A 10,004-nucleotide genomic window follows, 5' to 3' on the forward strand; every position below is an offset into this window, starting at 1 on the left:
TCCCCCCCCCCCCCCCCCCCCTTCTAAAGCATGTCCCAGCATTAGTCTTTACATTTTACCATGTTCCTGGATCGATAAACATCTTTTTATTATTTCCTGTGACAACATCATCACCACGCTTGCAAACTTTTTGCAGGGGCAGCTGCTGTGAGTTTCTATTTTCTATTGACATAGGAACGCTCCCCAATATTACAGCAGAATGTTCCACCAGGCTCCTGCATGACTAGTGTCAGCAGTGGGAGAACAGTGGTCCATCAATTAAACAATAATTTTCCTTTGATGCATGAGTTATGAGGGTAAATGGTCCACTTACTGATACACTGGGGTTGATTTACTAATGGTAAATAGACTGTTCAGTTTGCAAGGGGATGTGCACTTTGCAGGGGAATTTTACCTTTGCTTAGTGAATGAGGTGAAGCTTTGCTGACTTCCATCATCCAATCATGTATAAGCAAAAATTATCTGTTTTTTTTTTTTTACTTTCCTTGCACATGATCGGGTACTCTTTACAAAGTTAATTTTTACCACATTCACCAAGCTAAGCGAAAATCCCCATGCAAAGTGTAAATTCACTTGCAAAGTGAACAACCTATTTGCCCATGGCAAATCAACCCCTCTATCTAACTCTCTTGTGCACCTCTTGAAATTCAGATATCCGGCAAAAGGTATCTATATGTATGGTTATATTTACCCCCAAATCTGCCATGGAAGCACAGTGTAATTGTTATTAATATTATTTATTTCCTAAATAACTTTTGAGCAAACTGCAAAACCAAAGCTTTAAAATTTAGCTTTTTTAAACATTATTGCTTTCTTCAAACATCACTGGCCCACGAGCTAAAAAAAAAAGGGTTACAAACAAATGCAAGAATTACAACCTAACTGAATAATACATTTATTTCCTCATCTGCAGTGAATAAACAAAAGAGATTAATAAGCAACTTTCGTTTATTGTTAGAGATAGTCTGTGTTATTCACATTGACATTTCAGTCCAGACTCATAATTTTAATACAATTACACTTGACTAAAAACTAGCACTGAATTACATTTTAATGGCAATTCTGCTATCCATTTAATTACAAAGATTAATTCAGCTTGCTGTTCTTTGAAAGTATGCTCTTTTTTGCACATTTTATTGTTCAGAATAAATAATTTCAGCACATTGATTTATTGTAGTTTGCTCAGGATATGAAAAAAAATCATAAAAAAGTGCTGCAGCAACAAGACAGAGTAGTAAAAGTAACTACAATATGTTTACATATTATGTGTACATAAAAAAAACCATTGTGTCACTGTATAACTTCTATCTCAATTTGTTCTGGGATGAAAAGCCATTTGTTTCAAATAAACAAATATGCAAATGTATAGAATATTTAATAGGTTTCCAAATTTTCTATCATTTGTTTTTCTACAATTACCATCTCAATGTTACACTGAAGAACAAAATTAAATAAATATGCAGACAAAATCATACCACTATTGCTTACAGAAGAACTGTATTTAGGAGAACTGTAGTAAACTAATAGGAATGGTAAACAGTAGTTGACCATAAGGTGTCTGGGTATACCTACAGTATTCAACACCGTATGGTACCTACTGAGGTGGGAACCTCTCCAAAGTACCAATGCAGTTGTCAGAGGTAACCTGACATCTGGAGTATGGGGAGCATGGGCCTGCCCCTTCACCTTCTCACAATGCAGCGCTCGCTGCCTGAGTGATCTATAATCAGACCAGAGTGATATCACAAATAAGGGGGCATGAGGGGGGGGCATGCTTAAAAGGAGAACTATGAGGTGAGTGCTTTTCACTCACCTCATAGTTCTAGCCGACCTGTGACAATGAGACTGTCACAGGTCGGCTCAGTAGATCGGGAGGTGAGCGAACACATGCCGGTGTTCGCTCACTTCTCGATCCGGTCACGGCTCTCTGCCGTGACACGGGAGGGGCTGGATTCCCCTCTCCCCGCTCCGATCTGCCAGCGCTGACTGGCAGATCGGGGAAAAGCCCTGACCACATAGTTCTCCTTTAAGTCTGTTTAAAACATTCATAAGTGCATCTTCTAGTGGATATCTGAAAGTCAAGAGTACATGTAGTTACAGCATTCCTACTATAGACTCAGTTACAGAGCCTTTACTAAATAGCTAAGTTATTTCTATATTAGTGCCTTTATTCTTCAAAGTATAAAAATGAATTATCTCTATCTTTTGTCCATGTCAAATCTTTATATAGAAGATTAAACATAAAGACAAAGAAAGCAGGGACCCTTCACTTATGAGGAAATAGAGTAAACAAGGGGAAAATACTTAATATATCTGTTCCTGTTTAAAGTGTATGCTCTATCTCAATTCTTTCACATTCAATTGCCCCTGGTACCCCCAGCTGGCAGGAACAGCAATGGGTACCTCTGTGGCACATACATAGGCAATCCACTCCTTATAGCTGAGAGGCTAATCCTATTTACAGTGTGACTACTGTGTATATGTGCAAGATTCATGATATCTTATTTGTAGTGTCTGATACAGAATGAATTTGATTTATTCTGTACACTAGTAATTGTAAGTGTAACATGTTCTTCACAGAGGAGTCTGGAGTCAGCAAACTTTGTTAGATCTGCTTACTGAGGTTAAAGAGACAAAACTGATGACTTAGGGGTCAGCCAATAAGACTATTCATACACTTATAGATTTATTTTGTTTAGCCAGTGGACTGCATGAGATAAATCTAATAGATTCCTCCACTCACCTAAACATTCTGCCATAGATTCTTTTTCTCCTCAGCCAGCTATTGCATTAAGACAGACAGCGACCTTGAGTGTCTAAATCCCCAACAGTGGCTGCATCTGATTGGATGCAGTCACTTTTCAGCTGACAATTTTCCACCATCATGACTATCATTCCTTCCCCATTCAATGCCATTGTATGCAGCATAACGGTGTGCCACCAGATGTTACTGCGACCCACTTCTTCCATTCTCTCCCACACACTGAGTCAGGAGCTATTCGCTGCATGAATCCCTGAGCCATCATCTATGCCAACTGTGCTAATATCCTGTTTGACACCAAGCATAATGGCAGCAAGGTGAGAGCAAAGTGTAGGGGTCCCTGATGACCATGCCTGTCTTTGTGTTTGGGAGCAGTGGTCACCTCTATCTAGCCTCTCTCATTACTCCCAGCTGTAGTGATCGCAGCTAAAGGTCTACACCCCATGTAACAATCTGCACAGACAGTTCACTATACCCCCTATATGAGGTCCCATTACCATTTGTGAAATAGGTTTTTGGAGAGATAATTCTTGCTTTACCCTGTTTACTTCTTTATGGATAAAAACTACTCACATGTACGCCATCCAAAGGATGTGCTGGTGATGAAACGCATCAATAGGCGGTGCAGATGCTGACATCATCACGTTTGTGAGCAGTGTGGAGAGTGACTCTGAACGGAAGGATGGTGTTTGATCTTATATGCGATTGTTTTTTATTGGCCATGTGAGTAGATTTTATCCATTTAATAAAGCGTGTTTTTTACATATGCGATGAGGCTCTATCTATTTCCTTTCTGAGTATAGAGGGGAGACTGATTGGGATATCCTGGATGGTTACTGGTATTATCTATGGAAGTGTTACCCTGGATCGTTACTACACTAAACGATATATGACCACCCTGCAAAGCGGTCATTTATTTCTGGTGAGTGTGGATTGTGCATTATCCGTTCACTGAGGGTGAATAAGGAGCACTATATGTATCACTGAAGATTGAGGTCTTGTTTTGTGCTTTGAGTCTCAGTTAGGGATTGGAGTGGTTGATATATGGACTTTATTTTGCACATGTCACTTTTATACTGAATACAGTGGACTTTTTTATGATAAGAATTTGCTATTTTGCGCATGTCATTATCATCACTGAATGTTTTTTGATGAAAAATATTTATGTTTACATTTATCAGCACTTTAATTGGTGTAATATCACATTGCGCTATGTAGATTAAGTAAGGTATTTTTATTTTATGCATCTTTTAACCTATAAGCGCTGTGCACTATTTATTTATGTAGGAAACCAAGTACAGAATCATCTATCTTGAGGCTTACTGTGTACAATAAAGACTATGTAAATTAAAGCCTCAGCTCCTATGGATCTGCATGCTAATCATTAGCAATGATAAAACATAACCTTCATATAGTTCATTTTAACGTTGGTTCTACACTGAGCAGCCCCAGGCAATTTTGGCATGCTATTCATAGCCATCACTCCAGGCAGAGTAGCGGTTATGGGTTCCTGGTTATTCCCTATCATTACTGGAAATAAAATGACTGTGGAAGAGAGTAATGCTTCGATGAGTATAAAAATCCCAGCATCCGTTAATCTGCTTAACTAATCTTAATGAGGCTTGGAATTCAGAAATGTATTTAAAACAAACATTTCATTCCAGTGTTATATTGTTGTAACTCTAATTTAGGTTTAATGTCATGCAGTAATTTTGTCAAGAACAGCTGGTGCTAAACACTGTACAACATAGTAAACTACATTTACCAAATAGTGTGTCAAGAAAAAATGTTCTCTGAATTACAGATTTAGGCACATACTGTGATACTATTACACAACATTTAAAATAAATTAGGACTATCATTTTCCCATGTTACATGCGTGCCATGTCACATTTTTATAATCATAGTTGATGCAAAGATATGTAGTTACTCTCTCTAGTGATTAATGAGTGTAGTTAGCATATTTGCTGATGCACACAAATCATTTACAGTAACCCATTCACCAAAAGAATGTACTGTTTTCTATATATAATTTGTTTATGTTTAGGACAAAAAATAAAATTTTGCATATAAATATTTAAGAATTTCTATTTCAATCCAGCAAGTGAAGCTTTAGGAATAAAAAAAAAAGCAAGTGGATTGCCAGGCTTTTTTTTGTATATGTATATCAAGCTAAATGTAACTGCTTTTTTGAAAATAGCCTGTTTTCAGAGCTAAACGCGTGAAAGCAGATTACACACACAGATGAATGAGTCAAGTGATTTACTAATGCTCTTCCCTCAGTGGTTCTACACCTCCATATGCATATTCAATAAGAGAGAGTAAGTCACCAAATGAGAAGCTGTTGTAGAGTTTTCTCACTTTGAGGCATTCTAAAGGAAGTGCCCTCAATCAAATTTCTTAATTTGTAAAATAAAGATTTTTTAAGGAAAAATAAAACATGATAAAATAAGTTCTACAGCAAAGCAGGTACAGTATATGCACTGATCCTTTTAAAAATATCTGTAATTTTCAGTCAGCATTGATTTTTCATTGATACATTTATTTTTTCAGCCAACAGAAGGTGAACTTACTGAACAGAGACTCTCCAGCACACCCATCCATCAGTATATCTCTATCGACTGAGTATACCCTTTGCATACTGATGTGTTAATTAGTGGATGCATCTTTGTAAAAGAAATGTACCTTGCTTAGGAAAAAATGACAGCCTGTTGAAAAACCCCACTAAGCCCAATTTGAATATATAATGAGCACATCATTCATTCATTTATCAAGTATTATATTTTAGGAAAAACAACAAGGATTTTTTCTAAAGACACACGGATACTTATAGTAAACAAGCACAATGCTATACATATACAGTATGTACTAGATACTTAAAGGGTAATTCCACTTTTACAGATAAATTTGAGAAATCCCCTCTATATATTTGTTTTGTGTCCCCATTGACACAGTATTCCTAAAAAAAAAAAAAAAAAGATTCTTACCTTTTTAGCTGTTTCACCTGAGCAGGATTATACATAGGACTCTACAGGCAGCTTATAGTGGTTAGAATAGGTGCCTGTGAGCTGATGAGAGGACAAATTAAGGGACAGTTTTTCCAGAAGCTCATTAACTATGAGAGGGTAAGCAGAGATATGGATGGAGGGAAGCCGGTAGATGTGGTATACCTGGATTTCTCAAAGGCATTTGATACGGTACCACACAAGTGCTTACTTCACAAGCTGAGGGCTATGGGCATAGATGAGGTGGTGTGTACGTGGATAGAGAACTGGCTACGGGAACGTGTCCAGAGAGTATCTGTAAATGGCACCTTTTCGGACTGGGCTAGTGTAATGAGCGGTGTGCCTCAAGGATCTGTGCTGGGTCCGATACTGTTCAACCTATTCATTAATGACATCGGGGAGGGAATAAATAGCCATGTTTCCGTGTTTGCAGACGATACAAAAATAGGGAGGGTACTAGAAACGGATCGTGACAATATAACATTGCAGGAGGACCTGGATAAAATAGGGGAGTGGGCAATACTATGGCAGATGAGGTTTAATGTCGATAAATGCAAAGTAATGTACTTTGGACATAAAAATAAACAAATAGGCTATACAATCATGGGTATGCCGCTAGGGAAGTCAGAAATAGAAAAAGATTTGGGGGTCATTGTAGACCACAAACTGAATGGTAGCTTGCAGTGCCAAGCTGCGGTAAACAAAGCTAGCAGGGTCTTGTCCTGTATTAAGAAGGGGATGTATTGCAGGGACAAGTCTATAATTGTGCCTCTATATAGATCGTTGGTTCGGCCACATCTGGAGTACGCGGTCCAGTTTTGGTCGCCGGTACTGAGAAGGGATGTCCTTGAACTGGAGAGAGTCCAGCGGAGGGCAACAAAACTAATTAGGGGAATGGAGGACCAGAGCTATGAGACAAGGCTTCTGACCTTAAACATGTTTACGCTGGAATTAAGGAGATTAAGGGGGGATATGATTTTCATGTACAAGATGTGGCAACAAACTGTTTGAGATTAACTCCATTACAAAGACTAGAGGCCACCACCTAAAGTTGGTGGAGAACAAATTCCAGCACAAGGGGCGAAGAGGGTTCTTTACAGTAAGAGCGGTTAAGGTCTGGAACTCACTGCCATCGGCAGTGATTTCAGCCAAGAGTGTAGATTTGTTCAAGAAACGTTTGGACAATTTCTTGAGGGTATCCCTACCAGTATCCCTGAGAATGAGATGATGCGTGGACCTATACGGGTTGGACTTGATGGACGTATGTCTTTATTCAACCCCAAATACTATGTAACATACAAAGTCCTCAGGTCTTTAGCCCTCTAACCCCAGACAGTCCTGCTCATCTAGTTCACTAAATCTGCCAGTGCAGTACAGGCAGGTTTAATTATTTGAAACTAAACTCCCCCAAACTCCCCAGACAATGAGCAGAATTTTTCAGTCCTGGAGTTTGCAGAAACATCACTGAAAAAAGGTGAGCTGCAATGCTTTGTGCATGGGACATATAACAAATGTAAAGTAGGTGCTACCCCAAATGTGGCTGCAAAAGTGCAAAAACACTTTAAATGTGGCCATCACTTTCCCTTATCTGGTGCTATAATCCAAATGATTGTTTTTATAAATCAGAGCTTAACTAGAATAAAACAACTATTACAAATTTGTGTGTTGAGGATATATTTTAAAGCCCTTGTATCCTGAACAACAGGGATTTTAACAGAAGGACATGTATTGTTTTCACAGGAAAAAAAAAAAAAGTGCCTTTTTAGGGCCAATAGAAGAATCCTTATTCAAGCCTGATAAAGTTGATTTATTGAGGGGGTCCTCTAGTGGCCTTGAAAAGTCACATTTTTCCTGTGACAAGAAGAAAAGTCTTTCTGTTGAATCTAGAGGATGAAGATCACCAACACTCAGTCTAAAGCATGACATTAAGTTGCTTATTTATTGAAGAAACTGTTGCAAGCGTCATTAAGCCAAGCAGGGTCCCTTCTTCAGGGCGACATAGGGACCCCAGCATTTGACCGCCTAAGAAGGTTGGTTAATCAACATCTGAGAAAGGCCACTTTTCAAGTTACTATGTCGCCCTGAAGAAGTGACCCTACATGGCCCTGAAATGTTGGCTTATTGATGCTTGTGACATGTATCTTTAATAAATAAGCAAATTAATGCTGGTGATTTTCATCTTCTACTATTCTGGAAAACAAAGCACCATCCGTGCAATCACTATGAGCACCACCACTGTTAATCAAGGTCCAATTGCTGTAAGGAGTGCAGATGACACATCACAATACTGCTTCTGTTGAATCTATTATGGCATGCTGGTGATATCTAGATATTACAAGTAAAAATAAGTCACATGCAAGATCACATCAAATTTTCTGGCAATGGTTTTCCTAACTAGTTCTGTTTCAAAGGTCAGTTGAGAGATCACACTGTATTTCTTGCACACCAGATACAAGGGTGACAAAACACTCAGGAATCTGCAAATAAATGTTTTGCTATACGAAAATGTGTGGATCTTATAAACCAGTATAGATTTGCTGATTTGGAAAACCATTTAGTCTTTATGTAAATTTCTATTTCCTATAGTAAAAATAAAAAAATAACTAATCTCCTTAGGACCTTGCATACAAGTTTGCACAATGTTTCATCTATTTATTCTCCAACCAAGTGATACATAAGACATACCGTATATACTCGAGTATAAGCCGTCCCGAATATAAGAGCAGGTACAAGTTTCTCAAATAAACCCAGCTTACAGAGACGGCTTCATCCATTATTCTGCTTTCCTTGGCGGCCATCATTAGACATAAATTAAAACACTATTTTCTAACTTGTTATATCCATTACATAGCAGATCGTTAAAGACCGTTGAATTGGACGAACATTAATGATCTATAATGACTTTCACCATTCAGGGATTGTCAATAATGTCTAGAAGATGGTTAACCAGAGATGGAAACTTAGCCACAATTACTGGTGATCCTGGATAGCCTGCAATTAATGTATAAACAATCACATTACTGCTAGAAACAATAGACTTCAACACGGGGACCTGCACTTTAATTTTAAAAGCGAGTAATGGCATATTACACAAATATTTAGGCAAAAGAGATTTAACACCTAGTGTAAATACAGATATATATGGTAGAGTTAAAGAGCTCACCTAGTCTGCAAAGATTGTTTAAAAAGCTGTGATTTGGGGAGTCAGGGGTCTTTACTATGCTACAATAGATTGTGTGCCCAGTAAGCCTATTCGTGAACAGTTGTCACTGCTGAATCATTGGGGTTGATTTACTAAAACAAATAGGCTTTTCACTTTGCAAAGGAATTTTCCCTTAGCTTAGTGAACATGGCTGGATGATGGAAGTCAGCAGATCATTCACATAGCTAAGGGTAAATTCCATAGCAAGGTTTTCTTTACACAGTAAGCCGCCTATTTGCCTTTAGTAAATCAACCCCATAAGGTCTAAAGTAAGGCCATCATAAAGTAATAAGCTCTAAGTATAGTTAAATGTTGTTTCAGCCACTGTAATTTCTATACAGAAATGGGAATTTTTACATATGACTACTGTGACTATTTAACTTCTCTTTTACATAAAGTAAATTTCTATCTTAGTGTCTATTAACACTACACTACTACAGTCAGAAAACATGAATCTGTTGATGCACTGGTATTTTTTCTTTTGCGTTATACAGTTTTTCTTTACCTTTAAAATTGTATTTTATTAGATACTAAAATGGGATAAATGGTGTACCGTCATTAAGCGCATATATTGATTTATTAACAAAGTGTTTAGCTTGAAGTCGTTTTTGAGAATATTTGCTAATTTTATATATGCTTACTCTGTCATATGTTTGCTATTCTATTTAATGTTAAGATATGCAGATTAGCCACTAGAATGAGCTCTCCTGGGCTCATTTCTGACACTCTGCTTCCTGGTTAACAGCTGCTAATAAAAAATGTCAGACATGGAAGGAGTGCATTGTTTTAGTGAGAAGATGAGTGTTAGATGAGTGAGAAGTTTGTGAGAAGGAGCACTAAAGCACAGCTATTGTGAAGCTCTTAAATAAGGAGGCAGATAAACAAAAATCACTCGTAAATATAAATATATGTATATAAATATATGTTTCAATATCTAACTTGTATATATACATATATATATATATTGAAACACGGATTTTAAAACTTCATGTATATTCTCTTAAAAAAAAAAAACATAGCCCCCTCTCCAGTGGGG

At 37.6% G+C, this 10,004-nt stretch overlaps 1 protein-coding gene across 1 annotated transcript in view; it reads right to left on the minus strand.

Moving 5' to 3' along the window:
• PHEX (phosphate regulating endopeptidase homolog, X-linked) overlaps positions 1–10,004 on the minus strand; it is a 145,503-nt gene that overhangs the window by 35,202 nt on the left and 100,297 nt on the right. Inside the window, exons 14-15 of the mRNA XM_018562426.1 lie at positions 8,234–8,243; positions 2,474–2,500 (exon numbers count right to left, since the gene is read on the minus strand). Coding sequence (XP_018417928.1) covers positions 2,474–2,500; positions 8,234–8,243 — 37 coding nt within the window. The remainder of the gene's footprint in view (positions 1–2,473; positions 2,501–8,233; positions 8,244–10,004) is intronic.

Source organism: Nanorana parkeri, unplaced genomic scaffold (genome assembly GCF_000935625.1).
Source record: "Nanorana parkeri isolate BGI_ZX_2015 unplaced genomic scaffold, ASM93562v1 scaffold577, whole genome shotgun sequence".
Classification (NCBI taxonomy): domain Eukaryota; kingdom Metazoa; phylum Chordata; class Amphibia; order Anura; family Dicroglossidae; genus Nanorana; species Nanorana parkeri.